The 14506-nt window shown below is 39.1% G+C and overlaps 1 protein-coding gene across 1 annotated transcript in view; it reads left to right on the top strand.

Moving 5' to 3' along the window:
• LOC136875488 (inner centromere protein) overlaps positions 1 to 14506 on the top strand; it is a 283305-nt gene that overhangs the window by 84255 nt on the left and 184544 nt on the right. Inside the window, exon 4 of the mRNA XM_067149035.2 lies at positions 946 to 1988. Coding sequence (XP_067005136.2) covers positions 946 to 1988 — 1043 coding nt within the window. The remainder of the gene's footprint in view (positions 1 to 945; positions 1989 to 14506) is intronic.

Below are 14506 nucleotides of genomic sequence, written 5' to 3'. Positions count from 1 at the left end.
GGAAACAAAATTACTTTTAAGTATCAAGGTATGGAAAATGCACATTATTTGATGTGTTTCTCATTGGCTCAATATCAAAAGATTTGAAGTAAGATATGGGCAATTGCAGAATGGTTTTCTGATGCATCCTTCTGTGGTAAGAGATTTTAAACTATTTGTAAACATAAGTTGTGAACAAAAAAATTGAAATATCTATTTGGAAATTTACACTTCGGTATGACATTTTCGTGGAATCATTGTATTATTATTAGCTGATATTTACAAAATTGTATTCTCTCCATTATGTATTAAAGTTAATGTTCGTATGGTATTTGCTATTTTGAGGAACATGTTTTCCATGACAACTTTCTTCCTGGCATTTTCCCAGATACCCAGAGTCAGCATTCTATATAGATTCAGCCTAGTTTTGTGGCCAGATGCCTCTCGTGACGCCAATCCTATGTGGAGGGATGTATTCACTATTCCTTGTTTCTTTAGTGGTTTGAAGTGTGTTGTGTTGTAGTGTATGTGTTTGAAGATGTGTATTAAGACACAAACACCCAGGTAACAAAGTGAAGGAATTAACCAAATGTGGTTAAAATCATTGGCCTGGCCAGGAATCAAACGTGGGGCCCTCTGAACCGTAAGCCACTATGTTAAACATTCAGCCAAGGAACCAGACAAATATATTTTCCAGGATGTTTTGTTGTTTTCTTTGGCTCATTTTATTTTATAATGATTTTTAAGCCATTTTATTGAGTATTTTGGGGCGCTTATCAGGTTGTCAAAATCCAAGCTGTGGTTATTCTTATCTGATTTCTTTCATTACATTCCATTGCTTTCATTGAATGTTTTCCTCCCCCTTACTAGTGCTCTGTAGTCTAGTATTGTAGTTGGTTATTATCATTATTATTTATTATTATTCTTATCATCATTTGGTTACCATTGTATTATCATTTGTTTCAGGTGGCAAAAACACATCTTTCAGAGAAATCAGCACCGGACTGTAAGTCTAGGAAGAAGGTGGAATTGCAAGATACTATATCGGTGCAAATCGGAAAGGAGAATATTATTTGTACCCCTGCTGTTGTGTTACTTACACCTCTAAAGTTGAAGAAGGAATTGACATTTGACGATGTTTGCATTAATCACTTAGGTTCAGAAACTTCTAATTCTCCTGTCAGCTCAGATACTTTCTTTAGCTCTGATAGTGGTCTTGGTGCAAGGTTGGAAGCAGTTGAACCACCCCGTGTACAAAATTTAAATTCCACTGTGACGTTGAAGCCTTCAGAAATTCACTTTAATAGCACAATGTGTAGTATTGCTGAAATTGCATCTTCAGCTAGTCCATCTGTGAAACCATCCTCAATGAAAGAATTGGAGATATCTGCTATCCAGAGTCATGAGCGTAACTTTGATAAATTACCTCGTAAACAATCTCTGATTGACACAGTAACTCCTTGCGAACAGAAGCTGAATTCTACTTATGATGTTTCAGTTAAGAAGCGATCTTTGGTCAATGAAGCTTCATGCTCTTCTGAACAAAAGTTTAATTGCACTTACAACCTGGAAACTAAGGAACAATCCATCGTGCATGTTAGAGAAACCCCACCTAGTCAAAAACTTAAGAATTCCTTTGTAATTGTACCAAATGTTAATACTACTTTTGTTGTTCCAAATGACAGTATACCTGAGACTATGAAAGAGCATGAAAGCAGCAGTCACAAGGTTTCATGTGATGAGATTGTGAACTCATCTTGTCAAGCCTTTGAATTTGAACAAGACACCAGTGATAAAAAATCTACTGCTGAGGAAATAACTCCTGAGAGTGAAACTTCACCTTGTTCAGAAGAAACAGAAGACATAGCTATGGATGTTGTCGGTCAGCATTTACCACCACCACCACTTCCTGACACCCCCATGAACGTAAGACAGAAGTCTGAGAAGCAAGATAGGAGGGCAGATGTATTATCTTCACCAAGGGTCAACAAGTTAAAACCAGTTTTCAGGTATGTTGAATATTCTTCTAATGTGATTTTCAAGACTGTATATCCATTTTTAATCCTCAGAAAAGAAAACGAACAAGAGTAAATTGTCTGTATAGGAATATGATGGAAAATAGTGAGTTATGAGGCAAGAATGCTTCGGTGGAAGTTTACACATAAATGAAATGGTAGTGTCCATTGTTTGGAACCTAGACATGCTTCAGGGGAGGGATACAAGAAAAAAAGGAAAGTGGAGAAAAAGGGAACTGTTATCTGATGTTGAAATTTCCTTACACCTGAGCACCAGTCGATGTCCAACTTTCCAATGATGAAGGCTTCAGTCAAAAATATCTGGGTTTGAGTTATGTTTACTTCCTAATATGTGTACTCTCCCAATGCATTGTTACCTGATATCATATATAGAAAAATAGGAAGTTGGGTAGAAACGTATTTTGCAATGAACAGCATAGCTGGTCAGTGTGGGACAGGGGTGCAACCAAAATAAGAGACAAGAACAAACATGAAAGCACATGAGAACGGGAACAATTTCCTAATTTTAATACACTGTCACCTTAACATAAACGGGCTGTCTCTCATCAGTTCTTTTCTCCAACACGCTAATCTCTCAACTTGATCTAAAGGGCAAGTATCAAACTTCTTTGAAGGGCTATCTTAACAGGTCTTTATTCTTGATGTGGGAAGTGATTGATAAAAAGAAAGCCTGTTTAACATGGCAAAAGAGAAGAGACATGGATATGAATGCAAGTTATAAAAGAAAGTTGGAACATAGGACAAACACAGGAGGGGAAGAGGAGCCCAATTGGTCATTGTACATACGTAATAGAAAGGAGCAGATTAGTGATTAAGTCGTCAGATATACAAAGATAGGAACACCTATTAAGATAAGCACTTACATGAAAGAGAGTGCACTTAGTCATACATAATTGTGCAATGTTGTTGCCATTCCGGGAATGTTGTTCTAGGGTTTCCTCCATTTTAACTCAAGTACATGCTGCTAGTGATGGGATATTAGATTCATTTTTCTGAATTGATTCATTTGATTCCATTCACGTTACTGAATCGATACAGTGATCCAGTTCATGGCACATTAGAGTCACCGTTCCTATTACATCTGTGTAGTGTCTACTGATAAGACAGCACCAACAACATTCAAAGCTTGCTGCTGCCATCTGGTCTTCATTCTATGAACTGCTTTCCTATGTGTCATCTAGCTTTCAGATTCAGGTTTTTCCTGGCAGCCATCCCTTCGCATCAAATGTTGATGTTACAAAGCCTTCCCCCCCCCCCCCATAGTGACAACTCCGTTAAATAAGTATATAGAATTAGATGAAAAAATATCTGTACGCACAATCATCAGTGATCCGCATTTAGAGCTGTCACCCAGGTGGGAGATTCCCTATCAATTGTTTGCCTAGTCTTTTCTTAAATTATTTCAAAGAACATGGAAATTTCATTGTATTCGCAGTAAGTGAAAATAAAAATGAAAATCCACAGACTGTTTCCAGTCATACGACCGGGTCAGGAATGGAATGAATGAAGCCCCCATCTAGCGGCGAGGATAGGAATTGTGTCGGCTGTCGAAGCCTGTCGCACTCCTCTCGGGCAATGCTTAATGAATGACAGATGAAATAAAATATTGGAGAGTGTTGCTGGAATGAAATATGACAGGGAAAACCAAAATACCCAGAAAAAAAACCTGTTCCGCTTCTGCTTTGTCCAGCACAAATCTCGCGTGGAATGACCGGGATTTGAATCACGGAACCCAGCAGTGAGAGGCTGGTGCGCTGCCGCCTGAGCCATGAAGGCTCCTTATTCACAGTAAGTACACAATGCAAAACAAATAAGTAAAAAAATGAAATGCAGGAAAAAATAGGCACTTGTGCGGTACTATACATGCTCATTATGTTACAGTACAAAACTTTAGTTAATAATAATAATAATAATAATAATAGAAGAAATGACATGACTCAAATTTTATACACTAACTTATGATTTTCCTTCAGTTCTCTGAAAGTCACAACTCTCTTATATATACAGAATTAGATGTAAAAATATATGTGTTCTCAATAAGTATCTTACATATTAAATATAAATCAAATAAGTTGCTTTACCTCGCACTGACACAGGCTGGCCGTATGGAGACGATGGGCTAGGAGTGGAGAGGAAGCAGCCGTGGCGTTAATTGAGGTACAACACCAGCATTTGCCTGGTGTGAAAATGGGATACCACGGAAAATCATCTTAACGGCTTCCGACGGTAGGATTCAAACCCATCATCCCCGAATGCAAGCTCATAGCTACGCGACCCTGACCACATGGCCAACTCGCTTGCTCATCTCTGATAATATGTCTCTTTCAGTAGAAGATGTTTTTAATTGTCATATTTTATATAGGCCGCCCGAGACGCAAAGTAGTCCGGTGGTTTTCTGATTCAACATCTTTTTTATTTAAGTTATTGCTTCAGTCGGCTCACTTACCCAGTGTCCGCGTACACCGGTGATCTCGTGATTCGATTATTGAAGTCTTGTGCAGTGATGTGACATACGAATTGAGGTAATACTGAGCAGTTCTTCCCAATATAAAACAGACCATTTTGAGTGGTCACGAACATGGCTTATAGTCATAAGGTAGGCTAGAGCGTTGAGTTGAATTAATTGTCAAATGTCAACTAAGATGTAATACTGATTCATTATACTAATAAATAGAAGAACCTAATAGCCTACCTATTTACTAGCTAGTTACTTTGGAATTATGTTTTTAGTACCTTTTTAACACTGAAAATAAATCCATCTATTTTTAAACCTCCCTTTAAGAGGTGGACAGTGAATGCAAATGGGTATTATTTTCAAATGAGCTAAGAGTGAGAGTCATTATAGCGTCTGTTTGTTTCAGTGTGCTATGGCTCTGTCTCGCTGCAGCGGAAGTTCGGCTCCCTGCTGTGCTGATATGAACCGTGTGTGTGTGTTGTGTCGTGTCTCACTGAGCCGTGATTGCGTACAATTCTTTCAGTGTGCCATGGGTAGGGTCTGACACATCCCACTCTGATGAGTGTAGTGTCAGACCTAAGACGAAACGCTGGTTTAATAGAGCAAACGCCTGAAAATGGTTGTGTATGTCCCGTCCGCAGTGGAAGTTCGGCTCCCCGCCCATGTCCAGTGTGCCGATAATGAATTGTGTGTGTGTTGTCTCACTGATCCGTGAGTTAGCCACTCGGTACTGTCTGCTGCGAGTCAGCTGAATCCTGTGCCATGAGCTCGCCGTTCTTGTGAATCGATTCACTCGGACTCTTCAGTGAATCGATGCCCTGGTTTGAATCATACACTCAGTAGCCAACACTAGTGCATGCTGGTATGGTACCTAATTATTTTTTTAATTTTTTTTTTGCTAGTTGCTTTATGTCGCACTGACACAGGTAGGTCTTATGGCGACGATGGGACAGGGAAGGGCTAGGAGTGGGAAGGAAGCGGTCGTGGCCATAAGATACAGCCCCAGCATTTGCCTGGTGTGAAAATGGGAAACCACGGAAAACCATTTTCAGGGCTGCCGACAGTGGGGTTCGAACCTACTATCTCCTGAATACTGGATACTGACCGCACTTAAGCGACTGCAGTTATCGAGCTCGGTACCTAATTAATTAATGTTGTTGCCATTCCAGAAATGTTGTTCAGTGGTTTCCTCCATTTTATCTCAAGTGCATGCTGGTATGGTACCTAATTAATTTATAAATGAGCTTGGTAGCTGCAGTTGCCAGTGCAGCCAATATCCCAGTGTTCAGGAGATAGTGGGTTCGAACCTCAGTGTCGGCAGCCCTGAAGATTGCTTTCCATGGTTTCCCATTTTTACACCAGGCAAATGCTGGGGCTATACCTTCATTGAGGCCACGGCTGCTTCCTTCCCAGTCCTAGCCCCCATATTACAAATATGTATTTTAGGTGCTTGCTCTATATCAGCTCCGGTTTATCAGAAAAATCTTCACGTAAGCTGTAAATAAAGATGTTCCAAACTCTTTACCTAAAGCAGTGACAACAGTGTAATACATTGTTTACCACACTGAGTGCAGGTATTTTTCCTCCTGTAGACTGGAAGACTGTACGATACCTAATATAAGATACCAACACGAGAAATTGTAATTTGAAATCTCAGATAAATTACTGAAACTTGCTGGAACAACTTGATCTTCATTATAACACACATTTGTGGACTGCAGAAATACCAACTATTATGATTGAATCGTAATAATTATGAATGACCCTTTATGAATTATGCCTTTACAAATGACACACCTCAAATTACGATTTTTTGTTGATTTTTAAATGTAAGTTTACGAAATGTACAAAAGGATACACAAGGAATGCCATTACAGTTTGAATTCAAAGAATATTCTTTTAGGAATTCTCAGTAATCATGTATACCCCTACGCTTTCCTGTCCCTAGTTTAAGAATATTTCAAGTTTTCACGTGCCGAACGCAGTGTGTGCTTCCAGTATCGGAAAAATAGGCACCTGTGAAGTGGTATAAATTGCGAAGTTGTTGTCTTTGTTTGTCACATGATCAGATTTCCAGGCAAGTATGTGAGTTTGTTTGTCTTTGCTTTGGCGGCAAATTGGTGACAAACTCAGTTTCATTGTGAATACTGTGTGCATGACTGTTGAAGAGGTATTTATTGCGATTTTGGTTGCCAAATTTACATACATTCCTCTTCTAGGATATATGTAATTATGTGTTACGAAATGCAAAAAGTTTGAAGTAATGAAGCGATTTCTTGTGCAGGAAAATACATGTGGTGACATTACAGTGACTAGTGACGCTAGTATGAAACCAAAAGTAGTTCAAAAATTTAGGGAGGAATACTCGAAAGAATAGCCCTGTTTACTGCCTTCCTCAAAATCTCATTCACACGTGTTTTGTAATGTGTGTAGCCGCGATTTTTCATTTGCGCGTGGAGTACGAGACGACTGTCGCAAACACATGGCTAGCACAGACGTGCCAACTCTCCTGATTTAAGCAGGAGACTCCCGATTTTTCATCTCCCGATCGCCACGACCGATCTCCCGATTTTCAGAGCAGTTTCAGTAATTTTTGTATTATTTTAAACTCCTGCGCGTTTCTTCGTTCTATCAATATATGGCTGAATATGGCTGATCAATAGTAGTTCTAATAATGACAACCAGATGGCAGTACAGGGCACGGTAGCCAGTCATGTGCTCCTCTTTTGTCTATAATAGTCAGTACTTAACCTCCTGAGGCCTGGCGTCCTTTTAAAAGGACACTGTTTAAAATCGGAATATCGCATAAAGGAGGTATTTTAAAAATAAAATAAACAAAAACTGACCTTTTGTTTGTGCTTATCTTTTTTGGGAATTCATTTACCTCGGTGTGATATGCTTCTAACTTCACTCTCTCCCACCACTACACTGTTAAAGTAGTATACACTTTTATGACATTTGACCGAAAGAGAAATGTTCTGGGCCTCAGGAGGTTAAATAGCTTAATAATAGGAAGTGGAAGTCTCGAGCGAGTAACCTAACTTCAGAAGTAGCACGCCATAGACGTCTACCCGGAGCAGGACCTGCACAAGTGCTCGTGTTATGTCATGCTGTAGTGCTTCTTGGTTGTATGTCTTAATATTTGTTTTGGCCAAAATGTAAAAAGCTCCTCCTCTCTCCTTGATACAGTACACGCCGGGCAGCCAAATCTAACGCAATACAACCACGACACCAATAGTAAGTATTCATTACGGAAACACACATACAAGCAGGCATTCTTTAGATTATAAATACCTAACTCCATTTGTTGTTTCTTACAGACATACATCAGCAATTATAGACGAGAAAAGAGCCACCATTGTGCATTTGGCACTTAAGCACAAAAGCAGACTGTATTTTAATACTTTAAGGCAACATTCAGTCACAGCTGCACATATCTACCTCTGGTTACACATTAGACTTGTCAACAATAACTGAAGAATCTATTACTCATACTAGTGGATAAGCCTAACAAATAGCCGAACCCCAAGAGAGCACCGCCTATGAATACAAGCACGGACATTCTCCATTTATATTGGATAAAAATGAGAAAATCGACAAACGCAAGATGTTAAACTCATTTTAATGAAGTGTTCCTAGTCATTATAATGGATTTTAACATGAACTGTATATTTTAATATGTGATTTTAATATGTACTATATATTTTAAAGTGTTTATGTACCTGTACTTTTAAAATAAGTTAATCCACACGAATTTTAGGCTCAAAAGATACACCCACACTCATTTTTAGATTGTACATATAGCCAGCTTTTACTTTGAAACATGCCCAATTTGAACGTTGGTCACATTCCATTACTATGACTTTTCTACTAGGCAAGGCATATTCACCAACTTTGACTTATGTGAAAGTACTAATGTACAGCTGAGGATGACTGTATAAAAAGTCGAAACCGGTACTGTAAATAGGATCTTATATAAATAAAACTTGTATTGATAAGGTGGAACCTTTCTTATCTATAATATACGAGGACTATCAATACGGAAAATGAAACTAATAAATCAAGATTCAATTGTGAGATCGGTGAAGTACACACTGCATGAAGACATATACACTGTGTGGAAAATTCTAAATTCCCGTGGAGGGAATTAGATATTTTTCACCAATAGAGCATGTCAAAAACATATCAGATGTAAGGCTTTTCAGGCGTTTGCTCTATTAACCAGCATTTCGTCTGTGATCAAAAGTTTCCGGACACCACCGTAAACATATGTTTTTCATCTTAGGTGCATTGTGCTGTCACCTACTGCCAGGTACTCTATAGCAGTGACCTCAGTAGTCATTCAACATCGTGAGAGAGCAGGATGGGGCGCTCCGTGGAACTCATGGACTTCGAACGTGGTCAGGTGATTGGGTGTTACTTGTCTCAGAAGTGTGTACATGAGATTTCCACACTCTTAAACATCCCTAGGTCCACTTTTTCTGATGTGATAGTGAAGTGGAAATGTGAAGGGACACGTACAGCACGAAAGCATACAGGCCGACCTCATCTGTTGATTGACAGAGACCGCCGACAGTTGAAGAGGGTCGTCAACTGTAATAGGCAGGCATCTATACAGACCATCACACAGGAATTCCCAACTGCATCAGGATCCACTCCAAGTACTATTACAGTTCGGCGGGAGGTGAGAAAACTTGGATTTCATGGTCGAGCGGCTGCCCATGAGCCACATATCACACAGGCCAATGCCAAACAACGCCTCGCTTGGTGTAAGGAGCATAAACATTGGATTATTGAACAGTGGAAAAACGTTGTGTGGAGTGACGAATCACGGTATACAATGTGGTAATCCGATGGCAGGTTGTGGGTATGGCGAATGCCTGGTGAACGTCATTTGCCAGCGTGTGTAGTCCCAACAATAAAATTCTGAGGCGGTGGTGTTATGGTGTGGTCGTGCTCTTTACGGAGGGAGCTTGCACCCCTTGTTGTTTTGCGTGGCACTATCACAGCACAGGCCTACATTGATGTCTTAAGCACCTTTGTGCTTCCCACTGTTGAAGAGTACTTCGGGGATGGCGATTGCATCTTTCAACACGATCGAGCACCTGTTCATTATGCAAAGCCTGTGGCGGAGTGGGTACACGACAATAACATCCCGGTAATGGACTAGCCTGCACAGGGTCCCGATCTGAATCCTATAGAACACCTTTGGGATGTTTTGGAACGCTGGCTTCGTGCCGGGCCTCACCGATCGACATCGCTACCTCTCCTCAGTGGAGCGCTCCATGAAGAATGGGCTGCCATTCCCCAAGCAACCTTCCAGCACCTGATTGAACGTATGCCTGCGAGAGTGGAAGCTGTCATCAAGGCTAAGGGTGGGCCAACACCATATTGAATTCCAACATTACCGATGGAGGGCGCCACGAAATTGTACGTCATGTTCAGCCAGGTGTCCGGATACTTTTGATCATGAGGCACGGCGTTCAGTAAGGTATATATACAGGTTTGGCAGTGAATGGGTTAGAGACTAATGCCACAACGAAATATATTATCAATGAAAAAGAAAAGCTCTTCAATACTATTTGTTGTATCCTTAAAAGTGACATATATTTGTTGAAACTAGTTTCGGTCTTACTAGAGATCATCATCAGTCAAAATCAATAAAAGTTAAGGCAAGACATAGATAAAATTTATGAAGCAAGTATGTGTTCCTGAAATTCAGTACAAGACAAGTAAAGATTTGGATGTCAAACACTCATCACAATCACATGTCCTGTGGAAGTTCTCAGCCTTCCTCCAATTTGAAGAATGCACCTTGCAGAATACCAGGTGAAACACTTAAAATACCAGCGCTTGAGGAATCTTCTAGAACTCACCTCAGCTGAAACAAGTGTGAACAGAATGATGTTGATGGAAAAGTGTTGAGATGTTTGTTACCAATATGAAAAAAAAAGTTTTTGCCTAACATGGAGCTGTGAGGGATGTGGAATAGTGGATGATTGCTGGAGGGAATTTGGAAAAAAATAAAAAAGAGAGTTTGGTTTTTTTGATATCTCATTAAGTTTTAAAATTGGGATGAAAGAATTGATCCAGGCAGGTGAAACAGTTCTCAAAGATATTGAGCAGACAGCCCTTATTAACTATTTTTAAGATTTTTAGATATCGATCAATATACATGAATTTATGGTTTGAGTCCATCATATGTTTTCCCAGAGCTGAAAATCTATTATATTTATATGAATTTACATATTCTAAGTACCTCGTGTCAAAGTTTTTACCTGTTTGACCGATAAGGGCTCTCTGCTCAATATCTTTGGTAATTGTTTCATCCACCTGGATCAATTCTTTAATCCCAAATTCAACCTTAATGAGATATCAGAAAAACCAAACCCTTTATTTGATCTGTCAACTCCTATTTTCAGTAAAAAGAAATTAAGTACTCTAAACCCCCTTCTTTATTTTTCTCCAAATTCCCACCAGGAATCACTCACCATTCTAAATCCCTCGGCCCCACCTTAGGCAAAAAAAAAAAAAAATTTCTTTTCATATTGATAACACATACATCTCAACACTTTCCCATCAGCATCCTTTTGTTCACACTTGTTTCAGCTGAGCTGAGTTCTAGAAGATCCCTCAAATGCTGATATTTTTAAGTGTTTCTCCTGGTCTTCTGTGAGGTGCATTCTTCAAATTGGAGGAAGGCTGAGAGCTTGCGCAGGACGTGTGATTGTAATGAATGTTTGACTTTCAACTCTTTACTTGTCTTGCACTGAATTTCAGCAACACATGCTTGCTTCATAAATTTTACCTATAATTCATGTCTTGCCTTAACTTTTATTATTGATTTTGACATGATGATGGTCTCGAGTAAGTCCGAAACCAGTTTTAACAAATATATGTAACTTTAAGGTTACAACAAATAGTATTGAATAGGTGGAAACATTTAGCTTTTGTTTTACACTATATTGCTCTTCAATACAGAATCATATGAAATTTATTACCTATGACTATATTATCAGTATGAGCAACGACATTCATTGTTTTAATTCCCTATGTAAGAGTATTTTAACTTCATCACCACCTTTAGTGTTCTCATCATTTTATATCTGCCAGCGACAATCACGGCAAGCTATTAGGAGAATAGAACAGTGGACCTTAGAACATGGCTTTCAGTTTTCAACTGCAAAGACCTCTGTTGTTCACTTCTGGTGGGAGGGCATTCTTAAACTCCATCCTGAGCTGTACTAGAAGGGGGAGTTGCTCTTCCTATAGTTGACACTTGCCATTTCCTTGGGCTCATTTTCGATAGTAGTTTATCATTGGAGCCACACATGCATCGGATGTGCTAAGAAACTGAACATTTTGAAGTTTCTTAGCAGCACTAATTGGGGGGCTGACCGCACGGTGCTGCTACGATTTTGTAGGGCACATACTTTATCCAGGTTAGAGTATGGCTGAGTAGCATGTGGATTACCAAGGCGGTGCATCGTTGTGAAACTGAATAGCAAGATTTAGGTTGTTAGCGGAAGCATTCTGTATGAACCCCATTGCTAGCCTGCTCACTATATCTGGTGTGCTACCTTTACATCTGAGGTACCAACAAATACTGCTGTTCTGTTCTGCAAATTCGCAACAGATGCCATTTCACCCATGTCCCTGTGTATTCCACAATATACACCGTCGGCTTTGCACTGCTTATCCATGAGCAACACAGCTGGTTGGTATATGCTTGGATAACATTTAAAGATCGTTTGATTTACCTTTCGTTCCTTGTCTTGTTAGATGATCAAGTAAGGTACCTCGATGGTTAATTCGATGACCTGAAATCATGCGGGATCTCTATACTTGGCCTAAGTTAAACACAGACCTTTCCATTTACCGGAGGCTCTTCCTATCCGTTGTTGACTGTTATCCAGATTCAGTAGTTATTTACATGGATGGTTCAAGGGCAGAAACGAAAGTGGGCTTTGCATTCATTGTTGAGAACGAGCTGGTTCTTTTTTTCTGTTCAAGAAACCTGTAGCATGTACACAGCAGAGCTATCCCTGAAGATCTGTGGTACGTGTTGTCCAATGAACGTTGGCACTTCTTGCTGTGTACAGACTCCTTGAGCTTGTTATGATTTGTTGATGCATTTTTCCCACAGCACCATCTGATGCTGCACATCCAGAACCTGCTGGCCAGGTGTTTGAGCGCTAGCACAATAATCACATTTTTGTGGCTCTCGAGCAACATGTGTGTTGTGGGAAATTAGTTATTTTTTTACGGGTGTCAAGGAGGTGGTCACACTGCTCCCGTTGTGTCACAAGGTTCCAGCCAGTGATACTCATTCTCAGCTGAGACGTTTGATAATGTCCCATTGGAAGCTGGAGTGGCAGGCCATTCCTCTTTCAGATAAACTGAGAACAATTAAAGGAACTACGAAGGTATGGAAGACTTCCCTTTTGGGTTTCTTGCAGAGAAGTAGTTTCATTATGTCATCAGATCGGCCATGGTATAGCGATGCACTCCTACTTACTGAAAGTCGAAGCTCTTCCGGTGTGTCCTTGTGGTGGTCACCTAACTGTACATGTCATGAAGTGTGAGGACTAGGCTGATCTGTGCCATAGTCTAAAACATCAATCATCAAAACTTCAGAGTACCATCTTCCGAGCAGTCAGGAGACCTCATCATCGGATTTATGTGTAATAGTAACCTGCTTTATCGTGTTTAAAAAGTGAATTTTCTATTTGTAGGTTTCCGTTTTTGTTAACTATGTCTTATTCTGTTGACTCTGTTTTAGTCCGTCTGTGTATTTTTAATGTGTTTTTAAAAGTTTAATTTGAATGAAATATATTTCACTCCAAAGGCAATGCCTTAGTTCATTTTATTACATTTTAATCTTTTTAAATAAGTTTTATAAGAAAGGCATTGCAGATGAGATCGGCTGATTAATCTAAATTCATATTCATTTTTCATCATTTAAAAAAATAACTTATTCCATGAATCCATTTCATCCCTGCCTTCCTGCTATATTTCACCATTTCAGAATAATTTAATATGTTCCTGCTGCTTTAAGACAATGGAGTAGTTTATTTATCATCCTTTCCACTTCCTTAAGCATAATTTCACCAACACCATTTCCCTCCTCCCCATGAGCTTGGTTGTTTGCAACATCACCAGGAAGATTTCCTTTTCTGTTGAGTAACTTTTCAAAATATTTCTTCCATCTGCTCAGTGTTCCCCCAGGATCTATTACGAGCATCAGATTTACACAAAACCTTATTCATTTCCTTTTTCTCTCTTTCCTAAGATTCTTTATTACTGTCCAGTAAGGTTTTCCTGCTGTGTGATCTAGCTAATTTCAAAATCTTCCTATTTCTTATTCCTGGATTCAACAACTGTTTGTTTCGCTTTGTTTCTTTCATCTATGTACAATTTTCTGTCTGCATAAATCCTTGCTTAGAGCCATTTCTGATATGCCTTGATTTTTACGTTTTCGAGTTGCTCTCACTTCACCATTCCACAAAGATGTTTGCCTTTTCCACATCTTTGCACACTATTGTCCCTAGGTATTTGTGGAGTATTTTTAAAATTATTATTATTATTATTACTACTACTACTACAATTGGAAGATATCCTGGTGGCAATGTTCACTTACAGTATTGTGATAATGAAGTAAAATTAAAACGTAGTTACCCAACAACATCAAGAGTACAACAAGCAATTCCATGGAAAGAACATTATTACAAGAAATACTACCAGTTTAACATTCTAAATCCAGCATCATATACAAGCTTGCGCTTACTGCTAACTTAACATTACAACATTGTCATTTATAAATTCACACGTACCTTAAGTATTTTAAAATTTTACACTATGACTTACAGTACATTGAGCGGTCCAGTTACTTTTATCTTAGCATTGTACATACAGCATGTTTGTATACAAATTCACACATACCTTAAATCATTCAGTACAGTAAAATTGTAACTATATGTATTCTGTATTTCATTCTCAATATTTGTATATCAATTTTAAACTGTCTTCGAACTTA

The sequence above is a fragment of the Anabrus simplex genome, chromosome 1 (assembly GCF_040414725.1).
Source record: "Anabrus simplex isolate iqAnaSimp1 chromosome 1, ASM4041472v1, whole genome shotgun sequence".
NCBI lineage: Eukaryota > Metazoa > Arthropoda > Insecta > Orthoptera > Tettigoniidae > Anabrus > Anabrus simplex.
The sequence above is the reverse complement of the archived record's forward strand: the minus strand, read 5'-3'. Positions and strand labels throughout refer to the sequence as shown.